General features: G+C 51.9%; 1 protein-coding gene across 2 annotated transcripts in view; it reads left to right on the top strand.

Moving 5' to 3' along the window:
• The window catches only part of SH3PXD2A (SH3 and PX domains 2A), a 213,566-nt gene that overhangs the window by 83,895 nt on the left and 102,299 nt on the right, over window positions 1-27,372 (top strand). For both annotated transcript variants that reach the window (XM_069459935.1, XM_069459934.1), the window contains exons 4-5: window positions 16,795-16,871; window positions 26,285-26,376. In XM_069459935.1, the coding sequence (XP_069316036.1) occupies window positions 16,795-16,871; window positions 26,285-26,376 (169 nt within the window). The remainder of the gene's footprint in view (window positions 1-16,794; window positions 16,872-26,284; window positions 26,377-27,372) is intronic.

Below are 27,372 nucleotides of genomic sequence, written 5' to 3'. Positions count from 1 at the left end.
GAGGATTGTCGGTTGTTGAGAGTGTCATCTGTAAAGCGCACACTGACCACTCAGTACACGATGGCGATTTGCTGATTATTAGTATCGGGTTCTACGCAGAATGGTGTGCTGTCTCTCTGGGTTAGTTTGAATGCAGCCTCCCTCCCAGAATCCTTTCCAGGAGTAAGGTCTCCTCCCAGGAGCACAGTGTCACGGTCTTGTGTGTTTTAAGGTTTGCTGCCTGGTATCTGGTTCACAGATCAGCAGCTTGGTTGGATGTGATCCGGGAGCCCATTGGAAATGCAGAGACTTGGTCTCACCCTAGACCTAGTAAGTCACAGTGTGCAGTTTAATAAGGTGCACAGGTGATTTGTATGCACGGTAAAGTTGGAGGAGCCATATTTTAAGGTCCATCAAAGCCCTTCTATAGGATGTCTACTTTGTCTTTAGGACTTTCTTGGTGCTTATGTTCAGTCCCTTCACATAATATAAACCAGTGAAGTTGTGATGATGAAGCCAACGCCAACCCGAAGTAGAAGCGCACATGGAGACACGGCTTCATGTACGTAACCTGGGCCTCACATCCTTACACCTACCTGAGCTGCCCACCTGTCCCTGGTATGCCAGGGGAGGAGGTCATAGCAACAGCACAGCCCTCTGTGCCCCATCGCTGGCCTAACCAGTAGCATGCTCAGGCCCCGGCCACACCCACTCGCAGATGCATGTCAGAACATTCTCTCTCCCCTCCTTTCCAAGATGGGTGAAGTTTGGGGCCAAGGAGATGGCTACGGTTTTTATTTCAGATGTCTCTCTGATTGGAGGTGGGGGAGACTGGCACATAAATTCTCTGTGGTTTTAAAGATAGCAGGGCATGAGAATGTCTGAAAGCCATGTCTCCAGTCATGTTGTGCTGTTGGGAGGGAAAACAGGCTTTTGTAAGGAGGCTCTGGCAAAAAATTTAAGTCAAAAAAATAATGTGAGATTTTAAAGGAGCATATTTTGCTTTTCTGTATAAAATAATTATTGCAGACCTAAGTTTCTAAATAAGGGAACCAAGGGAGGAGAGTTGAAATGAGCAAGTGACTGGTAATCATTCCCGGCCTCTTGTTTGTGATCTGAAAGATGAATTTACCAGTTGAATAGTTGGTGGTGGGTGAGGATGGCTTAAATAAGACCTGTGTGGTTGGTAGAGCTGTTCTCGCTTAACAGAAAGACTTGCTCCCAAAAAGAGAGAACGTGGAACAGCCACTGGATCCAGTGGCACAGAGGTAGCTTTTTTGTTGAGTTGGCTTTAGGGGAAGAGTTGCTGACAGCTTCCTGAGGAACTGTGTGTGAGTCCTGGAATTTTTAACAGATTAAACTCTTGTAAATGAGAGAAAATTTCTGCCTAAGGAGTACAGCTACTATTTATTAAGTGTATACTTTTGCCAGATACTGTGCAAAGGGCTTCATGTGCTTGTATTATCTCTTTTAACGACAACAACCCTACTTGCCCAAGGCTGCTTAGCTAGTATTATAAGAGACGGAGCGGAGTATTCAAACCCAGGTCCACTTCCAAGTCCAAGCTCTTGACTGCTATTTGTTATGTCCTTGAGCTGCTTGCCACAGAGTGGGACTGACCAAAGACATACTGCCTGGAGGTTAACGGTTAAGGTTTGGTATAAAATAGTGGGTGTGTTGCCTGCGTCAGGGTATTTGCATTTCTTTAAAGCTGGCTTCAAGTTTTGTATCATGTTTTTTTAAATATATCATTTAAAGGTTGACCATTGTTGTCCTTTTAATATAGTGTCACATTCCTACGATGAAGGCCTTGTCTAGATTGCATTATTTTCTATTCTTTCCCTCACCCTATCCAACTTACCCGTCACCTGGTGGCAGATGCTAGAATTGCAGGCATAGTGCCTAGAAAGAACTGAATTCTGGAGAGCTAGCTTTGGAAGCCCAAACCCAGAAAGTAACCAGGTAGTGACAATCATTTGATACTATCTCCTAAACCACGATTCAAAAGGGGAATGAAATGAGAGGGAAAAAGTCCCACTTTATCTTTCTATGTGACACTAAAACCAGGAAGTTTTCATTTAGGGCACCAAATAGAACCTTGGGAAATGTCACATGGTTTTACTTGTTCATTCCTAAAATTTGGTGCAGAGGAATTCTGCACCCGGGGCCTGCATTGCTGTTCCTACTTTCTTTTGCTGTGCCTGACAGCACCTGCTCCAACGTTGGGAGGGTCTCCTGTGCACTGTAATAGATGTCCATTCATTCATCTGGTGTCCTCCATAAGGACAGGTCATAGCCTCCTCTGAGCCCAAGTTTCCCCATCTGTGAAATACAAAGATTGAACTTGATGCTGTCTAGGTTTCTCATAGTCCCAGCATTTTATGATCTAATAGCTATGAAGCCTAAAGCAATAAATGCCTAATGATGGAATGTCAGGCAAAGGAGAAAACATTTTAGGAGAACGGGGGTCTTCTAGGCCTGCCTCAAATCCCACCATCCTGGCAGAATGTGGCTGCCTCTGTATAAGACCAGTCTTGTGCCCTTCCCTATCCCTTGTCCCCACCCCCCATTTCCTTTGAGAGGTGTAGAAAGCCCCCTTGTCTTCAGTGTTTCCCTGCAAAGGGCTCCTGCTGAAAGACTGCACACACAGCCAAGACTTTGACCTTCACCTTTGCCCCTGACTTACTTGGTGAAAAAGAGTTCTTATCCTCCCCTCTCTAGGTTTGGGGAGGCAGGGAGTCAGCTAGGGTTAGCAGGAATTCAATGAAAATATAAATAGAAGTGTGGTCTATAAATACCAGTGCCCCAAAATATCAGGAGGCCTGAATCCCGGCCGGGCAGCAGACAGTCACACATCACGAAGGCCTGACAGTGAGTATGGGTTATTCCAACAGTGGTGTCTCTTGGGATGCTTCCTACTTGCTGGTGGTGCCTAGAGAAACCCTTTCTCTTTCTGAGCTCTAGAAAAGCCCTCCTTGCTGCCTCCCTCGCACCCATCTCTTGCTAACCCTTCTTTAACGCCACCTGGAATCAGACCTGGCTTTTTGTCCCAGCAGTGTGTGACTTGGGGAAATTGAGAAAGTATCTTTGAACTTCAGTCTCTTCATCAGTGGTCATGAAGATTTTAAAAGCTGGAGTATTTGAAGAGCAAGAACTATGTCTTATTTTATCTTGGTTAAGAGGGTGGGGTCTAGGGCCATATTGTTTGGGTTCAGATCTCCATACTGCCCCTTACTAGCTGTTTGGCCTTGGGAAAATTACTTAACCTCTCTGTACTTCAATTTCCTTGTTAAATGAGAAGAATAAATGTATCTACATTGTTGGGCTGTTGTAAGAAATAAGTTAGTTAATATTTATGGAGTGCTTAAAACAGTGCCTGGCACATAGTAGACATATAGAAAGGTTTATTAAATAAAGAAACAAATCTACATATCCTCTGTGCCTAGGATGTTACCTGGCACATCATAGCTGCTCAACAAATGTGTACATGAATGACTGAATGAGTACCAGACCTGCCTATCCTGCAGTCTGCAGAGGTAATTCAATAAGACTGTGCGTGATTCTTTCTAAACCACAAAATGCTATACAAGTGAAAGTGGGAGTATTCTTCTTACCTACTGGGGTGACAGTTTGGCAGGGGTTAAAGGTAGAGTCCCTCATTATCCCTGTTCATCTTCTCTGCCTGGCATACTCTGCATTTTGTTGGCCTGGGAGAAATGCCTGGCGCCGAGGCAGCGTGGTGGGTAGACAGAGTCCCTTTCCCACCGCAGTGTTCTACAGCAGCGCCAGTCTCTCTGCGTGGCCCAACTCCCCTCTACCCTTCTTAGCATTAGGCCCACATTGTGGGTGGCGCTGACAAAGTTGTTCCCAGGCAAAGCAAAGCAAGCTCTTTAGCAGACAAATAATTGACCGTGTAGCATTTTGCTAATGCAAATTTTAAACATAAATAAAAGAAACAAAGAAAAGGAAGCCCATGCCTCTCAAAAAAGCAACCTGAAAGGACAAGGTGGAAAGAACACTGAACCTGGGTTCTAGGTCCAGGCCTGTCTGCACTTACCTGTGCGGTAAGGACCGTCCCGGGGACTCTCTGAGCCTCTCAACAGAGCTGGCAGGTGTTAGATTAGCTCAGTAATTCTCAGCCTCACAGGTGCATGAGAATCACTCAGGGGGCTTATTAAAAATGCAGACTCCCACCCTGCCCCTGTCCCCTTCCATTCTAATTCAGAGGATGGGGCAAATCTCAGGAATTTGCAATTGTAACGGATACCCCAGGTATCTCTGATTCAGGTAAACCAGGGACCCTGCCCTCTCCTGAGCAGTGCCAGGCCCAGTGTGCTGTATGTAGTGCTAATTACCTGCATAACTAACTGCCCCCCAGATTTAGCAGCTTAAAACAATAAAAATGTATTATCTCAACACAGTTTCTATGGGCCAACAATACAGAGACCACTTAACTGGATGGTTTTGAGTCAGAATCTCTCATGAGGCTGTGGTCAAGATGTCGGCTGAAGGCTCGCGGGGAGCTGGAGGACCCACTTGCAAGGTGGCTCGCTCCCCGGCTGGCGCATTGGCTCTGGCTCTCGGCAGGAGGCCTCGGTTCTTTGCCGTGTTGATCTCCGTAGGGTTGCTTGAGTCTCCTTACAGCATGGAAGCTGGCTTCCCTCAGTCAGTACCTGAGAGAGATCAGCGAGGAGGTCACCATGACTTTTGTAATCTAGCCTTATAAGTCACACCGTTATTTCCACAATGTCCAGTTGGTTCCACAGGTCAGCCCTATTCGGTGTGGGAGGGGACACTGAGGCAAGTGTCACTGGGGCCGTCTTGGAGGCTGACTTCCACGGGCTCCTTTGAGCCCTCAGGTCTATGAAAGAGTGGCAGTGAGTGGCAGCTCTTGTTGTTGGGTTAGGAGTTGGGTAGAAAGCGGAAGTAGGAAAGACAGCCAAGGCAGAGCCCCTAGCGGACATGAACTGCAAGTACAGAAGCCACAACATGCACCCCAGAACCAGGCTGCAGCCCAAGTACCCTTCCAAGGCCAACCTGGCTGCTAACGTGCTAGGAGAAGTTGGTCAAGGCATGGCCCTCTCTGGACTTAGCTCTGACCTCAGAAAGTGAGGGGGCTGGATGAGGTGACCTTTGGGGTCTCCTGGTTTTTACCCCATGATCCATGTGGGCTAGGGTAGGTATAGACACCAGTGAGCCCATGGGTTTGAGCTTATGCTGGATGTCCCCAGCCAGTGATCAGGCCCAGGTTGTTCCCCCAGCCCCTGAGCCCTGGGGCTAAGACTGGGTCTAAAGGTGCTTGTGTCCCCTCAGGTAAAAATTGTGGCCCTCAGGAACTAAAGATTCAGGAACTCTCAGGTATTTCTGAATATACGCAACGTTAGTGGCTTCAGTTGGCTCTGTGTGGCCGTGGGACCAAACCCCTGCAACCCATTCAGTCTCTTCTGGCACCACTCATCACCCGCACCCTAGGGACCTCCCAGCACACCCCCAACACACACGCGCCACTTTCCAGACACACCGAGCTGACTTCAGCTTCTCAGATATGCCTGGTCTTGTCCATCTCTGGACCTTTGCTCAGGCTCCACCCCCACCCGGAACATTCTTCCCACGTCCCTCTGCCTGGCTCATCCCACCACTTCTTCAGGCCTGTCTCCCTTCTGTGTGTCTCCATTGTAACTGACCCATCGCAGCACATGCCCACATACTGTATCGTCTGCAAGAGCAGAGACCGTGTCTGTATTGGTCCCCGTCACATCCCAACCCCCAGTGCAGTGCCAGCATTTGAGAAGGGGAATGAATGATGTGTGCTGACCCTACTCATGGGGTCGGGGTAAGGTTGAGATTCCCCCCAGGGAAAGCAGGCCAAGGGGACACAGGGAAAGGAGGGAATGTAGCACAATAATTAAGAGCCTACGCACTTTCAGTCTGTTTATTTTATTTTATGTTTTTGAGACAGGGTCTCGCCCTGTTGCCTGGGCTGGGGTACAGTGGCATCATCTTAGCTCACTGCAACCTCAAACTCCTGGGCTCGAGCAATCCTCCTTGCTTTAACCTCCCAAGTAGCTGGGACTACAGGCATGCGCCACCACACCCAGCTAATTTTTCTGTTGTTGGTAGAGATGGGATCTTGCTATTGCCCAGGCTGGTCTCAAACTCCTGATCTCAAGCAATCCTCCCACCTTGGCCTCCCAAAGTGGTAGGATTACAGCGGGGAGCTACTGTGCCCAGCCTTCAGTCTGTCTAGAGAAAGAGACCATGGCTGTGAAATCCCAGCTCCACCACTTACTAGCTGTGTGAACTTCGGTGGGTCACTTAACTTTCCTGACCTCCAGTTTACCCATCTGTAAAACAGGAATAACAGTACCTAGATCGTAGGTTGTTGTAAAGATCAGAAAACATTATGAATGAAAAGGACATGCCACAGTTCTTAGCGCATACCAAGTGCTCAGGGAATGTTGTGTCTCGTTAATATTATCAGCAGCAGCCTTGCAGGACGGGGTGGGACCACAGAAAATGTTGGTGGGAGGTTGCTAAAGATTGCTGTCTGGCTCAGTTCTCCAACGGAACCAAAGCTCAAGAAAAGCAGGCTTTGGGGAACAGCGTTCATCCCAGGAGAGCCAGGCAGACTCCCCTGTGGTTGGCCGGTGTGGCCTGTGGTTTTGGGGTCCTTGCCCGCTGGCCTCTGCATCCTGGGGGTTTTGCTCTGCCTCAGAGCATCAGAATGAACAGGCTCCTTTCAGCACCATCGCCCTGAACCAGGCAGGACTGCCGTCTGCCTGCCCCTCGGCCTCCTCATCCCGCAGGGCCTTTCTGTTGTGTATCTCTGAGCCCTGGAGGCCCTGGACCCTCGCTCAGCCCCCCACGCTGTGGGCCATGCTTCAGGGAGAGGCTGCTGGGAAGCTCTGCCCAGCGCCCACCGTCCCCTTTCCTGAGGGCAGCCTCCCCTAGAGGGGAGGAGCCCAGGCCGCATGGGCTGAATGGGGCCCTTTATTCCCGGGCTCCCTCAGGGAGGGAGCTGCGCCCGCTGCCCACCACGCCCGCCACACCCACGCCCACACGGAGTGGGGACAGCTTGGCCCTGCTGCCGGCCTCTGAGTTAACCCTGCTGTCTGGCCCCGCTCTGTCTGGGTCCCGGAGGGCGAGTCCACCCCTTGCCCCAGCCCCACTCGGAGGCAGTGGTCCCCAGTGTTCGGAGGGGACATTGTATAACCATCCAGCACGTGGCAGTCGGGGCCCTGTGTGCCAGTCCTTGTGCTGGGCCTGAGGGTACGTCAGTGGGCTTCACTGGCCACAAGGAGCTTGTATTCTACCCTAAGGGGATCATAGAAGATCATTATAAATGGTGGTAAATTCTGGGACGGAAACAGTGAAGGCCGGGGAGAGAGAGAGGGAGAGCCCTCTTTTACTCTGCGTGGCCTGCGAAGGCCGAGATGAGGTGACATTTACACCAAGATCTGAAGAATGGACGGTGTTAGCCATGCACAGGGCAGCAGGAGCGGTGTTCCAGGAAAGGGGACAGCGTGACACGGCCCTGGGTGGGAAGGAACAGGGTGCCTTTGTGGTGTGAGGGGGCGAGTGTCGGGAGACAGGGGGGAGAGGGAGGCTGGCGCCAGACCTCGCCCGCCCCACAGGCCCTGGAAGGGGGTTTAAGTTCTGTTCTCCATGCCCTGGGCAGTCACTGAAAGGTTTAAGCAAGGGTTACTTTTTAAGAATGCAGATAGACAAACGTCACCATAGCATACCTTTGGGCAACTGGCCAAATATGGAGGGACTTGGCCTCACCCTTCTCTGTAACAACTGTCCTGTGTACCCAGCACCGCGAGCCACGTGCTCTTTCTACTCCATGTTCCAGCCCTGCAATCCCACTTGGCCTGTGAGAAAACTGAAGCTCAGAAAAGATAATGTACCCAGGACACAGTGGTCTACCCACTCTGTAGCCCACAGTCTGATCCCACTGCCTCCAGCTGAGTGGTCTTAGATTTTATTTTATTTTATTTATTTATTTATTTGTGAGACACAGTCTCGCTGTGTTGCCCAGGCTAGAGTGCCGTGGCGTCATCATAGCTCACAGCAACCTCAAACTCCTGGGCTCAAGGGATCCTCCTGCCTCAGCCTCTTGTGTAGCTGGGACTACAGGCATGCGCCACCACACCTGGCTAATTTTTCTATTTTTTTTAGTTGCCCCGCTAATTTCTTTCCACTTTTAGTAGAGACAGTGTCTCACTCTTGCTGAGGCTAGTCTCAAACTCCTGACCTCAAGCCTCAGCCTCCCTGAGTGCTAGGATTACACCTGTGAGCCACCACACCCGGTCAGTCTTAGATTTTAGTTTTCTGAAAACCTTTGCACTGGGTCAAGAATAGAAAAACACGGCTGGGTGTGGATGGTGGGAGCAGACCAGTGTGACTGTGGCAGTGAAGGCCAGTGGTCCGTGGGCCCCCCCCTTTGCCACTGTGGCACATGGGTTTACCAAGCACCTTCCAGGCTGTGTTCAGCCCCGTCCGAGCTTGGCTCTGAGTGAGACCACAGCCTGTGCCCTAAGGACCCCCAACGGCACCCAGGTGGCATTTGTCTTGGCTTAGCCACTTTAAGTATTATTATATTTGATCATAAAGTCCTCTCGTTTTCCTGGGGCTAAGGGCCAGCCTGAGGTCAGCTGCAGAGCTCTGTATGCCTCCCAGAGTCAGGCCGGGGCAGCCCATGTGCCTGGCAGGCCACGGTGCCATTTGGCCAGCATCATTCTTTGATTTGATATCGATAGGGAATCCAGATGCTAGCTACCTTATCAGCGATCCCTAAGTCTGGGACCACTCTTGTCTAGCAGCCTGTAAATCCAAAATAAAATCTTATAACTAATAAAATATCTCCTGTCTAGGTCAGGGCTAAAGACTAACCCTGTACGTTTTCCAAAGCAAGGAACAACAAATAGGCAAATTCAGGAGTTTTGTTTCTGTTTACAGTGTTCTTCCCAAAGCAAACCCTACAGGTAAGCATTTGCCCCTTGTTTGCTACAATTAATAAATCAAAAGTGTGTTCATATTTCACAAAAAATGGGATCTCACCCCAGGGATCGTGATTCACTACACACTAAAATTTGCTGCAACTTGAGTCAAGTCATAAAACATGTGTTTTTAAATAAGGCTTGAGAAAACAAAAGTAAATATAGCTAAAACCAATGACCATATTAATGCCCCTTCTCTCTAGTAGATATCGCCCAGTCATTGTAGAATTCTAACATCCATATCAGTACAGAACTACTCACAAACCCCACCCAGTCTTCTAGAATCTATTCTGGCACAGCAAAGGTCTTCTGGGGTGCAGGCGAGGCTCATGTTTCTTGATCTGGGTGCTAGTTAGTTACATAGGTGGGTTTGGTGTTTGAAAATTCATTGAGTTGTACACATGTATATGCACTTTTCTGTGTGTATATTATATGTCAATAAAAAGTTTTGTTGTAATCCCAGAGCTTTGGGAGGCTGAGGCAGGAACATCAATTGAGACCAGGAGTTCAAGGCCAGCCTGGGCAACATAGCCAGATCCTGTCTCTTAGAAAAAAAAAGAGAGTTTTGTTTTTAAGAAAAAGAAAGAAAGAAATTGTTCTGGGCCCACAGCTCTACAAAGCTGCTCCAAGAGCCTTCAATTCTATTTTGTTTAGCAAAGACGTAGCAATACCTCTGCTGGACCTGGGCCAGGTGCTCATCTCTGGCAAACGCCCATAAATCCCAGCTGACCTGCCTGGGGATGAGGGAAAGAAAGATGTTGTTTGATTCAACCTGGCTCTGTGTGCTGGGTACGGGTACCTCCAAACCAGAATTAGGGAGCTCATTTTTCCCTCCCAGGGGCACTGAAGCTTCCCGTAAGCATACCGTGGCTGCGGGAGACTTAAGGTTTCGCTCTATGGCGAAACCCTGTGGATTTTTGCAAGTGTGTTTCCCTGAGTGTATGGGAGGGGGGCGGGGAGTGCTGGAATGGGGAGACGCACCTGCATGAGTCACCCCAGAATGCCCCAGGTGGGCGGGTCAATGAACCATCAGCCGTCTCACCGTGGTGTCACGTCCTCCACACTTCGGATTGGGCGGGTGGAGACATGCCTTTTGGAGGAGAAACGGGAGCTCTGGGGAGCACACAGGTGTGTTCATGGGTTGGTGAATGAGGAGAGGTTGCTGCAGGCTGAGAGGAGTTCGTGTCTGGCCTTGGAGGGGAAGACAGGTTGATAGACGGGATACCTGAGGAACGCCTGGGGTGCTTGGGTTCCACGTGGCCAGCAAGGAGACAGGTGGGGCCAGGCTGTCCCCCCACCCCACCCACCTGACCTGAAATTATCAACTAATAAGAGACCCCATTTGCTCAACATTTATTATGGGCTGTGCTCTGTGTTTTATGCTTTTCCTTGACTCCTCACAATAATTCTTTGAGTTAAGCATTACTGTCCCATTTTGCAGGTTGAGGAAACCGAGATTCAAACGGGTTGTAACTTGTCCCATGTCACATAACAGTAAATGGCAGAGCCAGATGTCCTAGTCAGGACTCGCCTGATGACAAGAAATAGACCCATCTCAATCTGGCTTGAGAAAAAAGGGGAAATGTATTGGTTCACCTAACTGAAAACCAGGAGTCATGGTTTCAGGCATAGCTGGGTCTGGGTGACCACATCTGTGTCTGTCACACTCTCAGCTCTGCTTTCTTTTCTGTTGACTTCATTCTCAGACAGGCTTCCCCCAAATGGTGGCAGAGATACACAAAGATGCTCCCGAGCAGTTTGGGGCTTACAGTTTATGAGTGAGCAGTAGCCGTGGAAAGGAAGCACTTCTCTTCTGGTCGTCCCCGCAAAAGTCCCAGGCTGAGTCCTACTCGACTGACGTGGGTCACATGCCCGTGGCTGGACTCTACTGGCCGATTATCCCTGGAGTGTGGGGTGGGACCAGCCCCACTGAAATCACATGGACTGAGAATGAAGGAGAGATTGTTCCCCAAAAGAAAATTAGGGCACTGTAATAAAAATAAAGGCTGGCAGGCAAAACCTGCCAGTGCCTTCCATGCTAGACTTCAAGCCAGAGGCCGGCCCTTGGCATGGATCTAAACGAGAGACTCGTGGGAGCCAGAACTCAGGCGCAGAGTCAGGACCCCCTGGGCTGTGGACCTTTCCCCACCGGCTTCATGGAGGAGGCAGCATGGAGCTCGAGCCGTAAGGGCAGGAAGGGATTTGGGTGGGCAAGCCCAAGGACACCTAGAGTAAAAGCAAACTCCTTTCTGTGGCTGTAGGCCCTACACAGCCTCTCTTCTATCTTCCAGCACTTCTGGTTCTTTCTGCCTCAGGGCCTTTGCTGTGCATTCCCTCTGGCCGAGCCCTCTTGCCCGTGAGCTTTGCACAACTGGCTCCTTCTCCTCCTCCAAGTCTCCGCTGGACCCCAGAGAGACTTCCCTGAGTACTGTCTGAACTCTCCCTCCCTCCAGGCACCCCTCTTCACATTACCCTGTTTGATTCTCTTTGTAGAGGTGGAAGGAGACATGGAAGTATAACCAAACCCCTCACTAGATCTGAAAATGCACGCTGTCTCCCTCCCCTGCACACCTGCTCCCCAGTTAGCGTGTAAACACCTTGAGAGCAAAGCCCTTGGCCCTTGTCCATCTTGCTCGCTGCAGTGCTCCCGGCCCCTGGGGCAGAGCCCGGCACTTCAGGCCTCCATCAAGACAGTGCTGGGTAGATCGATGGAAGGAAGGATGGAAGGAAGGATGGGAGGGAGGGAAGTCTTTGAAGAATGAATGGCATTCCAGGCGGCAGAAAAGGCAGGGAAGAGGGAGTTATACCTGCACTCATAGACCCTGTGAATCTCCACGAGGAGAGGCTGCCGAGAACAGATCAGCCTGTGCAGATCAAAAGAGGCCCCTGTAGCCGGTACCCTGTCATTAGCCCTGTACAAATGGGTGCTAGCCCATTTGTAAGAACACATACCTAGGCATACCTAGGTCATGGAAGTTGCTGCGGAACTCTTCACAGCTAGGGTGGGGGCTCCTGGCCAGTGGGAGGCCAGTGTGTCTGGTATCTCTGCTCTTGCAGGGCCCCCAGCCTCTGACCCTCATGGGGGTCCCATAAGCACCTCTGTTCACAGGAGGGCCCTGCAGGCTGAGGCTGGCCTAGGGGTTTAACTGCTCTCAGCTCCCTTCACATACAGAGTAAAATCCAAAGCCTACCATGGCTCTCAAGGCCTTACATGACCCAAGCCCAAAGAACTCTCTGGATTGTTGCCTACATGCTCCATCTCATTCACCAAACTTTATAAGCCCAGGTTGAAATCCCAGCTCAGTCACTTGATAGCTGTGTGACTTTGGACAGTCCTTCAACCTCTCTGAGCCACATTTCCTCCTGGACAAAGTGGGCCTGGTCGAAGTACTCACTTCAAGGTGGTTGTGAGGATTAAGCAGGAAAACCCAGTGGTGAGCTCTTAGCGTGTGCCTGGAGTGGGGTGAGCACTCAGCTACTGGGATGCCCTCTCGCCCCTCCTCTGCCTACTTATGCGGCCCCCCACCCCGTGCAGTTGTAAATCGATCTCAGGGCCCCTGGACGGAGCAGCCGTGGAGCCCAGGGCCAGAGGGGAGTGCAGAGGCCCCAGTGGAGGCAGGGCCTGCTCCAGGGGTGCACAGCCAGCCTGAGGCCCCGGCAGGACTTGAACCCAGGACTGTCACCTGAGACCCCTGCTCCTTCACTGGTCCCAGCTTCTCAGCCCAGTCCAGAGTGGCGGGAAGAGGGACCTCCACCTCATGCTCCCACGCCGCAGGCTCCGCAGCTTTCTTCTGGGCTTTCAGGAATGAGTTCAGCCCTGAGCAGCTAGGTCTGTCCCATGCCCGAGTGGTCTTCCTTACACGCTTGGCTTTGCAGACTGGGGCAGAAGCCTTGCCTCCAGTCAACAGGCTGAATTACATTCACAAGACTCCTTTAATGCCCTGTGGTCTCGGCTTCCTTAATGGGGATTTTCCTCCTCCGCCTTTTTTCTCTCTTCCTTTTAATAGGGTCACCGGTTTGGCTCTCCGAGTGCGGTTTGGATTCCTAACAGAGCAGTCAGGACCGGAGAATCCCTTCCAGGACCCTCCCTCTTCCCCCCACTGGCTGGCGGTGCCAAAGCCCCAGGAAAAGAAAACGTTGCTCCTGTCAGGATTTCAGCGGGAAAGAGGGAAGCCCTGTTGGGTTCCAAAAAGTCAACTGGGAATTGGCGTGTACAGAAATTCCCCTCTGACCTCGCAGCTGAGCGGCAGACCCACGAGCCTGGCGGAGGGGACGGGGAGGTGTCACCCCTGTGCCCTGGTGGCCTCACCCGCAGAGTGGGCTCGAGGGGCGAGGAGGGGTGCTGTGTGCAGGGCCCAGTGCCCGTGAGGACACAGGCAGAGCCCTCCCGCCCGCCTCCTGCCTCCCCCCAGCCCTCCCTTCTCAGAACCTCCTGTGCCTATGGAGGCCTTCAGTGTTCCTTAAATTTTTTTTTTTTTTTTTACTGGTTCTGTGCAGCTGGGGCAGGAACAATATCTATATTTCAGGGATACAAGACAAGCGGTTTGGCCAGCCTTGAGCTGGGGGGCTGGGAGGGACCCAGTTTGTCTCCCCATCTCCCTCCTTTCCCTGTCCTTTGACAAGATGAGAAAAGGCTGGAATACCATTTCTGGAGGATGAGGCCTCTGCTCCATGCAGATTTGTGGGCCCTGGCCCCACCTATAGTCCGCCTTTCGTCCCCCTGTTTCTCAGACGGTCCTTCAGGGCCCCGCTCGACCGCTGGTGTCACAGGGTCTGGGCACCCTCCAGCTCCCGACGGACAGCGGCTTAGGTAGAAGGCCCAGAATTCCAGCCCCAGGGCCACCCGTCATCTTGTCCGTCCTGAGAGCAGGTCTCCTGGTGTGTTTATTTTTACACAGCGTCCCCATGGCCGCACACACATGCCCCCATGGCACACGCAAGCAATAAAGTGACAGACAACCAAAAAAGGGTAGGAGGCCAAGAGGCGAGGAATACCAAATCTGTGACATCTTCCCCCAAGGAAAGGCGGCCGTCTCCAATGTCTCGATAAAACACGTTTTATCTCCTTGCGAGAGGAACACATGGCAGGGCCTCTTTATCTTGCTGACATCGTTCCGTCTGCACAGTGTTGTCCGTCTGACAGGGAAGTGGGCCCGCTCTCTGGCTTCAGAGGGAAAGGGAAGAGGAGAGCTTGAGCAGAAGCCCAGGAGACGACAGCCAGCGAACCAGCGAGCACTCACTGAGCGCCCGGGAGTGCAAAGCCCGTGCTACCCGCAGTGTGGGGCAGACAGGAGGAGGAGCTGCACACCGATGGTGCAGAGATGAGAGACACAAATGGGAAGTGGGTCACGCGTGATGGGACACAAGTGTTCCACTGTCCGACTCCAGCAGGGCTGGTGACTAGTGCCTGTGGTGGCAGGGAAGTCGGGGACGGCTGCAGCAGCTGCTTTTGTGCCCCCGGATCCCCTTACCATTCACCTCTGCCTGCCAAAGGCTGCTTACCACCGGGGCTCTGTCTGAGAGCTTTGTGCTGGCCGTGGGAAGTGCCAGAGTCAATGCCCGCGGGAGCAGCCCTCCACGACAGGCAGGGAGCTGGTGGGTCAATGCCCCAGCCTCCCCGCCCTCGGTTGGGATATCTGGGAGGTGTGTTCTGCACCATCTTCCGGAGTTCCCCAGTAGGATTGAGCTCCAGTTGCTTCCTTCCCTTCCCTGCCTGACTTCCCTGCCACCCTAATGATATATCCTGGGGTTTCCTCCCAGATAAAAAAAACTTGCATTCAAATGCTCGTTTCTGGGGCTGCATGTGGGGCTGGTCTTTCTCAGTACTTCACTTGGGCCTTGGCAGAAGCAGCTGATGTGGATTACCATGCAGTCCACATATTTGCTCACATGCAAAGGAAATTATCTTAATTAAGATCCCTTTAGTGCAAGTGATAAACATCCCCAGCTCCAACTAGTTTAAATAAAAAGGAGAATTTTATTGTTTCACACAAGTGAAAAGTACCAGGTAGGCCCTAGGTTCAGGAACAGCGATATCCAGCTGCTGAAATGATGTGAAAGGAATCTGTCCCTGACCATCTCTCAGCTCTGCTTTTCTTTTCTTTTCTTTTTCTTTTTTTTCTCTTTTCTTTTTTTTTATTTTTGAGACAGAGTCTTGCGCTGTTGCCTGGGCTAGAGTACTGTGGCATTAGCCTAGCTCACAGCAACCTCAAACTCCCAGGTTCAAACAATCCTCTTGCCTCAGCCTCCCTAGTAGCTGGGACTACAGGCATGCGCCACCATGCCCAGCTAATTTTTTTTCTATTTTTAGTAGTTCCCAGCTAATTATTTCTATTTTTGGTAGAGACAGGGTCTTGCTCTTGCTGAGTCTGGTCTTGAACTTCTGACCTCAAGTGATCTTCCTGCCTCGGCCTCCCAGAGTGCTAGGATTACAGGCTTGAGCCACTACACCTGGCCAACTCTGCTTTTCAATCATTCAAAAAGCTTTTATTGAGCATCTACCTTGTGCCAGGCACAGTTCCTTTCTCTCATTCCGTTTTCTTCTCAGGCAATGATAAAGTTGGCTACTAGTCTGGTAAAAATAGAAAAAAATAAAAATAAAAAACAATAAAGTTGGCTACTAGAAGTACCAGGCTTTCATCCTGCCCCCTTAGCAACTGTGGGAGAAAGAAGTCTCAGGACTGACCCTCATTGGTCCAGATTGGGTCCCCACCCATCCCTGAGCCAATCACGGTGACTCTGGTTAACTAGGCTGCACACATGCCCACCCTTTGCTGGGGGGTGTGATTAGCCCTACTGATACCACAAGAACTGGGAATGGAGGAAGCCTTCTCTAAAGGGAAACTGGGCAGACTGGGGCAGCAGATGCTTGGTGTAGGTGTGGCGAGCACTTCCTCATGTGCTAGGCTCTGTGAGCCCCATAGGGTCACAAATGCTATCGCACCCCAGAGAATGTGGTGAGTGCCCTAGGAACGGACAACATGCTATGGATGTTCTGGAAAGAGGGACATTACTCCCAGCTCGGGCAATCAAGAAAGGCCTTCTGAAAAGGTGGCCTTGGCCCTAGACATTGATAGGCACAGAAGTCAGTGTGTAAGGCCTTGAATGTCAGACCAAGGAGTTCAGATTCTAAATTTCACAGACTGGACAAAGACTACGCATTGATGTATTTGTCATGATTAAATGTAGCCAACTTGGAAGAGCCTGCTGGGAAGGTCTTAGGGGCTGCTGTTTCCCGTAAGCCTTGCCCACACCTGTGGAGGGGTATTCCAGCCCGGCTGGCCGTGGCCCGTATGGCTGGAGGCTGTGTGCACAGAGAGGTCAGGGTACAGGCTGGGGCACGCTTCCCTTGGTGTTGGCTTGTGCCCGCCCTGGAAGTAGCCACCACCTAAACTGAGAAATGCGAATTCCTGCCCGGCTGGCAGGAACGAATGCCGATTTCTCAAGGAGGGATGGGCCTGAAAACAAAACATAGCATGTGGGTTGGGCCGTACTTTGTGTGTATTTGCTAGGTCACTTGGCAGCCACGCCCACGTCGGGCACTGATTCTGCCATTAGAAGGTGACCTGGCCAAGTTGTTCATAGAAGCCCAAGATGGCAGCCTCCAGGGCTCCTCCCCTGCCAGAGAGGGCCTGGGCCCTCAGCCTTGGGCGCCTCCTGTCCCCCAGGAGAGGTGACCGCTCCTCTCTTGTTTCCCGACAGTGGGCACAGGTGGTGGCCGGCTAAGATGCTGAGAGGCAAGGGAGAGGGGAACGAGAGGGCCCATGTGGCAGTTTTAGCCAGGATCAACCGCTCACGAGCACCTCTCTTCCAGGCAAGATCCTCTTCCGGAGAAGCCACATCCGGGACGTAGCTGTGAAGAGGCTGAAGCCCATCGATGAGTACTGCCGGGTAAGGGTGTACCTGGGGCTGGGGAGGGGGTCGAGGAGGGTGTGACCCAAATCCTGAGAGTCCGTCCATCTGGGAGGGAAGGCTGTCGGGACAAAACCCTCCTGAGGCCTGGCGTTTCCCGGCCAGAGGGGTGGGCGTGGGGACATAGCCGTGTTTACAAAATGCTGTTTTAAATCCCTTCCACCCTGCCGAAGGGATTCTTCTCAATGTGGCATTTTGCTGGACACAGAACTGTTTCTTTGAATTGCTTTTGGGATGTTGCTGGAATCAGTTCTGAGTTCGATGCATGTGGAATACACATTTGTTTATTCACATGAATCTTGATAGCCATACATGTTCATACACACATCTTTATCAATGCAAATGCTTACACACGCACACGTGAACACAGCCAGTGCCCGAGAGCAGGCAGGAGAGGGATGGCAGTGTCAGGAGCCAGACCCCGACTGTCTGTCTGCTTTGATCAGAGCCCAGGACCTCTGCAATGAGGATGACAGGCCTCCACCCCAGTGTCCTCGGCACACGGGCTCTGGACGGCCAGACTGCCTGGGTTCAAACTCCTGACTTGCTTTGTGAGCTTGGGCAAGTTACTTAACTTCCCTGAGCCTCAGTTTCCACATGTGTGCAGTAGGGAGGAGAGCAGCACCCCCACAGAGGACGGTGGGGGTGGAATGTGCTGACACGCGTGCGGCAGAGGCGCAGCGTCCGGCTCAGAGCAAGCATTCAGGAGATGCTTTTGTTATTATTACAAGGCCCAGACAATCTGTATTAAATAAACAAGCAAATGAAAAACAAGAAGTAAAAAAGCAAGTAAAAAATGAAAACAAGCAAAGGAATAAAAAAGCAAACATTAAATAATTTAATGTTCCTACTGGGCACCACTAGCTTTAATAGAGATAGAATTTCTTCAACAAAGCCTGCCGTGGTGTCTGACTCAAGAATCTCTAGGAGACGCAAGTGTGATATAAAGTTTTGTCACAAGTGCTGGTATTCATGGTGTCCACATCCTAGCTGTGTGACCTTAGGCAAGTTGCTTTACCTCTTTGAGCCCCAGTTGCCTTATCTGTAAAATGGGTATGAAACAACTATCTCACGGAGTGGGAGAAAATATATCACAGTGTCTTATGACTCCTGAAGTACGCTGTGCTTACACAGAGATACTACCCATAAGGCCCCTTTCTACCTTAATATTTTATAAGTATGAATCATGCTGCTTAGCAATAAAAATGTTTAAATATTTAAATAAAAACCAAATTGCTAAATGTATTAACTGGTATTCCCAAGCCTATAGACAAGACAAGTGCTCCCATGTGCTCTCCATCAGACTGAAGTTTGAATCTGGTGACCGTGTGGCTTCCGCTTGGTCATGTGTTCTGCCTTATTCTAAAAGGATGCCCAGCGGTGAATTCCCCTAAGTTACAAGCTCCTCTTCTTCAGATCAATATTCATTCTTTCTCTTTAAAAGGCATTCGCTGTTTCTGGTTAAACTGATGGCTACAGCCTGAGCTTTTCTCTTTATTCCTTTCCCAAGAAGTTAAGTAAATGGGCAAAGCTGATGGAGCAGGGGGCAGAGGGTGGGAGGAAGGCTTTTCCAGCTGGGATTTGTGGCCGAAATCAGCCTCTGAGCTGGTGGAGCCCGAGACGTCTGCAGTTGGGCTCCGTGGAAATGCTGCCTGCGGATCATCCGGAGGGGGACTGATAGATAGATAGCCTCTTATCTCCTGGGATCAGGCTTTGAACAGAACTCCTGATTCAGGGGGGGCTCTGGGGTTCCAGTGTGCAGCTGGTGGCTGGGGAGCCACTGAAGTGGGGTCTGCCAGAGGAAGGGCCTCCTAACCTGATTAGCGCAGATGGAACTGCCCAGCGCCAGACAAGGAGCGGTGTCATGGGTTCACCAAGCAGACAGCCCCCTCACGGGCAGTGATTTACTCTGGGAATGACAGTGGGGGGCAGGGCAGTGGAGAGCGACCTTTAATTCTGCAGAACTAGAAGCTGGGATCTGTGGTCTGATTGTCTGAGAAACCCACTGACCTTGGAATGGTCATTAGGGATAAACCAGCAGCGAGCAGTCCTTGGCCACTGCCAGCCAGTGTTGCATTTGACAGCTCTGACACCAGATAGTCGGGTCCGTGGTCACTCACCATCACTGCCAGCCATAGCCAACTTCATGGCCATGCTCAGCCCTTCCCTTGTCGATACCTGTCCTTGTTTACACACTGCCCACGGCCTCTGGAGTCTTTATTTATGGCACCCTGCATATCCGGCCCTGCTTGGCTGCCCAGCCTCTTCTGTGGACCTGCTAGACACTGTGGGCTCAGAGTCTGGGATTTGATGGGAATTCGAATGCACCCAAAATCGTGAGGCTGGCTGTGCACCCGGAGCAGCCGGCTCCTCGGCAAGGACTCAGACGTGGAAAGTCTGACTGTGCAGGGGACCTCCCCAGACTTCGGGCTCCCTGCCCTCGCTGGCCGGCCAGTGCCTCCACCTAATGGCGGTTTCACAGCCCCGATCTCAGTGTTCGTTGTAAACATATATGGATAGCAAATTGGATGAGAATCATGGAAAACTTACCACGCACCAGCCAAGTGATTGTTTTATGTGGCACTTGAGGGCCAGGTGTCTATGAAGAGGGGTTCCAAAGGCATTTCTTTTTTAACTTCATAAATTAATTTAAAGGGCAGCTTGGTTATGTGGTTAATATTTCATGGCTCTGGGGCCTCAACAAGTTGAAGACTTTCATTAGACTGAGTAAGCTACACTGCAGAGGCCCAGACTGACAATTTTTAAGTGACTCCATCTACCCTGTTCCTGGGGGTGAAATACATATTTGCAGTGTTTGTCCAGGGGACAAAATAAATATCCCCTGGAGGGGGGCAGAGAAGGGTGTGAGAGAGAGTGTGTGAGAACGACCAGCTCACCCTTTGCCATGTTAATGACATTTATACAAGTCTCCACTTCCTGGTTGGTGGGACTAGAATTTTTTTGCTGCCCAAATAGCTGAGCTTGTTTCTATTATCCGTCTGTCCAGGACACACTTGCCTCCAGGAATCAATGCTTTCCTTTGTAGGAGGGATGAGGGACTGGGCACAGGCAGACGAGGTGGGGCAGGAAGTCTGAGCCCAGCAGGAGGTCAGCACTGAAGGGCTGGGGGTCTCCTGACCCTCCCCTCTCTGCATCTCCCAGCCTCATTCCTTTGCATGTCCACTTCCCAGATTGGAAAACTGAGGCCATTATATGGCGGCAGTTCCAGGTAGTCTCCATTCCACTGTGGGGTTTCCCACCATGGCCCATCCCTGGCTCTCTGATTGGGAGGAGTAACCTTCTGCTTAGGGTTCTCGGTCTGAAGGTGGGCCTGGGCCAGGAGGGTTGCCAGTGGGGGAGACTGAGGCTCTGCCTCCTGCCTCCTGAGTGGTCTAGTGCTCTGGGGGAACCCAGTTAGTAGAATCTCTCCATCTCCCTGACAGACCCAGGAAAAGGAGTTTCTAGACTGGGATAAAGCTGATCATGTCCCTTTTCTCCTTAAAGGACCTCAGAGGAGTCCCGTTGTCCCCAAGAACATCTGGGCATCTCAGCCGGGATCTCTGTGGGCTGGTTCCAAGGGCTGCTCAGGCCTCAGCTCCTACCATCTCCTCTATGCCCTGCAGTCCTGTCGGTCACTCCCGACTAGCCAGGCCTCTGCCCCTTGGCTCATGTTGGTCCCCTTCTTGGGGGCACATTCAGCTTCCACAGTGGCCCCTCCTACAAGCTTCATGACTCCCCAGGAAAAGCTGACCCCTCCTGCTATTCTGCTCCCCAGAGGACTTCGTGCTTGCCTCTACTCTGTCATTTGTCCTCTGTAGGAGGGTGACTTCGGTGTGACTATCTTCTCCCAGACCAGGCCCTCCCTGAGGGCACCATCTGTTATCTTGTGTCTTCACTAACAAGCAGGAAGCCTGGCCCCAAGTGGGTGTCCAGCCAACCTCTGATGATAAGATGGAAAGATTACAAGTAGACAAAACTTCCTAGGAGGGTGACATCCCCCAGGGCCTAAGATCCCTTGTGAAATGGCTTAAACTGCTCCCCAGAATTAGATACTCTACATTTCAAAAAGGTTACTGTTTAGAGCCTTCAAAACAAAAGCCCACCTGTTTAAAATACTCTGATTTACAGTTCATTGAGACCCCAGCTTTCTAGGTGGCGACCTCTGCAGGTTAGAGGCAGCCCTAGGGGTGAGGGATGGGGGAGGCAAATGGCAGGACCCCAGCCCCCTGGTGCCACCCCCCACCCCACCCAGAGCAGCCAGGCTTTTACCTAGAAGATTTCTATTGATTAGAAACCGATGCTGCTAAGAAGAGAGAAGTGTGTGAAAGAGCGGGACACCCGCAGTGTTTTGCCAGATAGAGAGCTTTGCTTTTTGTCCCGGGGCAGGCGTTACCCAGAGTGGTGGACCTCGTGGAGGGCGGTCGCTTTGAAGCGGAGGGCCTGAGCTCAGTCTGCCCAGGCCCCCTCACTCCACTTGCATTTGCAAAGACCAGGCTTGTGTCGACCTATCTGAGTGGAGCTCTCAGAGACACACAATGCAGCCACCGCCTCTCTTGTCTAACCTGCACCATCTGCCATGATGACACTTTGATACTAAGTGGTGGCCCCTGTCATAGGCACCCAGAAAATGGCTGTAGGGGGCAGGAGCCAGAACTTCAGGGCAGTTTAGGACTGGAAAAGGGGGGCACTGGCAGGACCAGCTGAGGACAAAACCTGGATGGCTCTTCAGCGCCTCATTACTAGTCCCCCAACTCAGGTACCCACTGCCCCCGGCCACCTCTTCCCACATGACGTTTCTCCAGATCTGCTCTCAGCCTGCGCACTGACCCCTGGGTCTCAGAATGGCAGGGTTGGCAGGGGACTGAGGCCAGCGCAGAGGACATCTTCCAGGGACCTGCATGCTCTCAGCAGCCCCACAGGGCAATGCTCCTTGCCCTGCCCCACGCTGACGGCCACACAGTCACACCCATTTTGCCCTTCTCCAAACCCAGGGCTTCCAGGACCCTCTGACCTCACTCGAGCCGGAGCTCTGTGAGACTGATGGGTAGACCAGACAGATGGACTCACCGGTAATGGTGCCTTAACACTCCTAGAGCCACAGACTCTTAGGGCTGGAAGAAACTTCAGAATGTCTCGAACCTGGATTTGCCCCAGTGTTCCACGGGATGTCACTAGGAGCTGTTTGGAAAACCAGATCCGCAGTCAAATACCTGTGGGTGACACTGGGGCAGCAGGGAGTGGATCTGAGCAAAGGCTCTGGACTCGGACGGCCTCAGGGAATCACATAACCTCTTTGTGCTTTTGTTTCTTCTTCTGCAAAACCGGACCTGTATCATACCCTTCTCTTGGAGTTGATGTGATGATTAAATGAGACAGTCCCCCCAGGATGTCATTATTATTAACAAATGCTGGCCTGTGCGAAGCTCTACGGGTCTCTTTCCCGCAGAACTTCTCAGAGGCTTCGTGAGGCTAATGGACACAGTGTCTCCAAGGCCTTCAGGGCCTCATTTCCCGTGTGCCCACAGAACCCATTTTACCTCTTTAAGCACTTGTTCCATGAGAGAGACTCTGGGATTCCAGAGCTAAGCTATCTTATCTTGGAAGAAATGACAACCGAGAGGTGAGGTGAGCTGCCCAAGGTCACACAAGCCAGTACATAACTGCAAAATCGGAACTAGAATTGAGGTCTCCTGGCTCCCACCCCTGCTCTTTCTAGTGTGCATCCCTGCTTCCACCTATGGAATGATGATGACAAGGACAGGAATGTTGTAACTGACATTTACTGTTTGCTCTGTGCGCAGCCCTGTGCCGGGCTCCTCGACTCCCTCATCTCACTTACCTGCTAACAGGTACAGAGGAGCCACATCAAATCCATTGTACTGAGCTCAGAGAGGGCAGGTAAAGCAGCCAGCCTCACACAGCCCCTAAATGGCGGAGCCAGGACTCAAACCTGCGTCTGCCTGGCCCTGGGGCCCCGATGTAACCACCACGTGGCGTACACCATAAATGTCTAATAGCAGAATTGTAGACCTGAGGTGGAGGGGGACCCTGAAATAGCCATGTATCTGGCCCCCCCACCCTGCTCTTCTCAGAACGGCTGGCTTTGGGGGTTCCCTGACTCTGGCTGTTGTCACCAGCCCAGGCTGCAGGGACCAACTGCTCGGCACCAACCTCTCTGCCGAATGATTCTGGCCAGAACTGAGCTTTGGCGGCAGCTCTGATGGAAGCTGCTCTGGGCTGAGAGCCCCTTGTCAGGCTGAAATCAGGACGAGCCCTCAACGCGGCTCCCCTCGGGGCTCCCTGTTAAATAAAGATGCTTCGGTGGTTCAACCAAAAGGCCTCTTTGTCTGAGGCCCTCGCAGCCCACGCGTCCTCTGCCCCCGGAATGCCGGTCTCTGTAGGCATGAAGAGCCCCTCTGTTCACTGCTGGGGCTGGTGAGCCGAGGCCGGCGGGTCTGAGCCTGGGGTGGGTGGCAGCGCGCTGAGCTGGGAGAGCACTAGCGCTCTGGGCCGCTGGAACCTGCCCTGTCCTGCCCTGCTGCCCTCCTGCTCCCTTCTGTGCAGTGACTGCACCCAGCCCGGATGCCAGGAGTGGTTTCCCTCTTGCCCTCCCACGGGGGCCCTTGCTCTGCCCCTGCCTGACTTTGTGCTCCTCGCTCTCTCTATATATGTCAGCCCCTGTCTCCCTCCCTCCCTCCCTCCCTGTCTGTCTCTCCTCTATTTTTCTTTTCCTTTTCTGTCTCCCCTTCCCAGGGGAGAGAGCGTATACCATGTGTGTTAAATGGGAACTTGAACATTTGGGGGAAGGCTCCACCCATCTGACCTTCAGGGCATGGGGTTTCGATTCTGCCGCTTCCCTTACTCATGGTTTCACCCCCAACAGCCTCAGTATCCCCTTGTAAAAGTTGCAGTGATGTCAACATCCAGGACAAAATGGGGTGACATGTCATTAGATTTGCTCTCGAGGGTGTAGCTATATCTTATCCCCATAACAACAGGTCACCGCCCAGTGTCCAGCACACACTACAGAGCCCTTGCTGTTAGATAATTGGAGGAGTCAAGGGCCTAGGACGGGCCTGGCGTGCAGTAGTTGCTCACTAAATGTTAATTTCCTTTCTTTTCTATTTCTTGGCTGCTCATGGGGATGTGGTATATTAGAAGCCCTTGGAAACTCATGTGCAGGAAGGACCGGGAGTTGCATAGTGCTCTTGTCTGCTGCGGTCTGGTCTTGTCTCATCTTGTCTCATCTCACTGGCTGTGGGTTTGGCTTCAAGAAGGGCTCCCCTCCGGTAGGATGCCTGGTGCTGGATGCCACACTGGAGTTGTTGTCTGGCCAGCTTAGAGAAGAATGAAAACATTGCTTCCCTCTTCCTCAACACTGTAATTCTGTCGGTGCAGCCTGAGACCACACATGCCTTTTCTGCCCCATGATGATGTTCCATTGCTATTGGATATTGGGCTTCTGTACACCAAAACCATTACTCTTTTATTCATTTTTCATTCATTCATTTATTTAAACAAACCCTGAGTGCCTGCTCCATGTCAGATGCTCTACTGGGATCTGGGGACACAGAAATCAACAGAACAGACTGAAATCCCTGCCTGCATGGGGTTTACATTCTAGTGAGGCCTTTCCCACCCTCCCTGGGTGCCCATGGGCAGGCCACATGCCACAGGGTCTCTCTGAGCCTCCCTTGCCTCCTCCGCAGCACGAGGGCCACCGTGAGGGTTCCCAGGAACGACACCCATGGAGGACCCACCATGCTTGGCACGGGAGCCGCTGGACCCAAGCATTGCTTCTGAAGCTGGTCCTGGTGTACGGGGTTTGGGGAGGCCCAGGCATGTGACAGGGTCCTGTCTTATGGGCCAGGAGGCTTCTCATCTGCAGTTTCTCACAATCCCTGTCTTTGTTGACTCTTCTACTCCCAGGTTTTTCTCTCTCTTCTCCTGGCTGCAGCCCCAGGTTCCCATGTCCCTGCTCCTCGTGCCTGTTTTGGCAGTGACCTCTCCTCTTTGGACCAAGGGATCCCTCCTCATCCCAGCATCTCTCCTCATGCTGGACGGAGGCACCCAGGAAGCAGGGCTATGCCTGGCCTCGCCCTACACCCCACCCTGCCATGCTGGACTGGGTCAGGACCAGGCCTGGGGTCCTGTGTGCTCGTATGCAGCACAAGCCCTGGCCATCTTCTGACCCCAATCCCTCGCCTCCTAGCAGCACTCCCGGGGTGACAAGCTCACAGCTGGCCCACACACTTGCCGTGACTGTTATTCCCCATAGGATGCCCAGCCCTCTCCTCTCTGCTTGTCCAAACCCTGCAAACCCTGCAAATCCTGCAAGCCTAGCTCATGCCCACCCTTCTAAGAAGCCCTTCCACACCGTTCAGCTTACACTCTTCCTCCAGGCAGCCTCTGCAGAGCTTAAGTAAGGCCCTGCTGGGTCAGGCCCCCTCCCACCCCCCCATGTCCCTCTCCCTTGTCTGTACTCTCAGGTCACACCGGCCTTCTTTCAGCTCCTAGAACCACCATGCTTGATCTCTCTGCCCCCACCTTGACCAGTTAATTCTCACCGTCCTTCAGAACTTAGCTTCAAAGAGTCCTTCCTGAAAGACTGCCCTCCCCCCAATCTTCTCGGGTCCTACCAAACTCCATCATAGCATCCTGTCCTTGGTAGCAGCTGTCAACTTGTTGTTAAATAATTAATTGTGCAGTCAGTGTTTAGGGAGCGTGAATATCTGATGAAACTGGAGTGTGGCTAGTGGGAGACAAGGCTGGGAGGATGAGACCTTGGGTTCTTAGGTTAGGGACCTTGGACTTAGTCTGTGGGCAGGAGGGAATCCCTTCAGGGTTCATGCAGAATGACAGCTCCTGGGGACCTGGAGACCCAGGGTTCTTAGGTCATTTTTTTTTTTTTTTTTACTTGGTTGGCTAGTTGTTTTTTGTTTTTGTTTTTTAACTTGCTTCTATACAAATGAGGAATTGGCTGGTTGTTTAGTTGGTAGACTGAAGAGTTGGTTGGTTGAACTGTTGGCTGGATGGTTGATTGGTTGACTGTTGACTGATTGGTTAGGGGCTTTTTTAGTTGTCTAGTTGGTTTGCTAATTGGCTGGTTGGTGTATTGGTTGATTAGTTGGCTGGTTAGTTGGTTGGTTAGTTGAGATGGAAGGAAGGAAGAGACGGAAGGACGGAGGGACGGAGGTTGTTGCATTCATTATCTAATGGGATAATTTGTTGGCTAGTTGTCTGGCTGGGTGGCTGGTGGCTGGTTTCTTCCATTTCTTCCATAGCACAGTCCTTGAGCCTCCCCGTCACTGGTGGCCCGAGGTGACGCTGTGTTGGCTTTCCTGTTCCCAGGTTCGTCTCACCTGATCCCCTTTCTTCCTGTCTTCCCACAGGCACTTGTCCGGCTGCCTGCCCACATTTCACAGTGTGATGAAGTCTTCCGGTTCTTTGAGGCCCGACCAGAGGATGTCAACCCCCCGAAAGAGTAAGTAACAGCTCAGGCCTCTCCTGTGTGCTTGGGAGCTGCGGGCTAAAGCCGAGCCGGCCTGGACAGGCTGAGGACGCGGGAACACAAGCAGAGGGAGCGCTGGCGAGGCCAACTGCACTGAGGACCGATGGGCCAAAGGAACGGGGCGCCATTGTCCCCCAGGCTGCTATTGCCAAAGCTGGCTCCTCCCTTTCCTGTCCCCGAGGGCTGGCAAGTGACGGGGGTCTCTGGATTTGGGGAGCAGGTTTTCCTGCAAACTCTGGCTCACAGGGTTTTTATAAGGAGCAGATAACAAGATATCATGGTTGTGCCATTGAGATGCCACTGAGGGTTTAGTAGGTCAATGCCCTCTGCCACCAAGCTCCCAGCGCTCGCTGCCAGGCTTGAAACTCACCTGCTGAGTAACTCAGTAGTGCTGGGCGGCTACAACAGACTTTATAACCATCATCAAAAATAACTATGAACTTAGCAAATGGCTCTTATCTGTAGCATTTTATGATAGACATTAGTAGTCCTGTTTACGGAGGAGGAAACCATGGCCCAGTGCAGTTAGGTGATTTTCCTGGAGTCAGACAGCTGGTTTGCATGCGGCAGGCCGAGACCTCAACCCAAGTCTGTGGTTTCCAGTGGCCCAGTGCTGGCTTCTGTTTCCGTGTTTGAAGAGAACTAGGGAACCGCACAAGTCTTTTTCTCTCTGGAATCAGAATGTTCTGGGCCTAGTGGTCAAGATGGCCCACCCAGTCATGCTGGTTTCTCATACACAGGACCAAACTCCGTCCTCATGGCCATGCTCTCTTGCTCAGAGCAGCTCCCTCACCTACAGTCCCCAGCGTAGGTTCTCACTGGAGAGAAAAATCCAGTTTCCACCCAGGAGCTGATGGGCATAAGAAGGCAGGCAGGGAAGGGTGTTGGGTAGGAGAGAGGACTGAAGGGGGTGCTAATTAATCACGTCACCGCATATCTAGTCCCCTGAAAGCTTAAGGTACCAGGTGG

The sequence above is a fragment of the Eulemur rufifrons genome, chromosome 28 (genome assembly GCF_041146395.1).
Source record: "Eulemur rufifrons isolate Redbay chromosome 28, OSU_ERuf_1, whole genome shotgun sequence".
Classification (NCBI taxonomy): domain Eukaryota; kingdom Metazoa; phylum Chordata; class Mammalia; order Primates; family Lemuridae; genus Eulemur; species Eulemur rufifrons.
The sequence above is the reverse complement of the archived record's forward strand: the minus strand, read 5'-3'. Positions and strand labels throughout refer to the sequence as shown.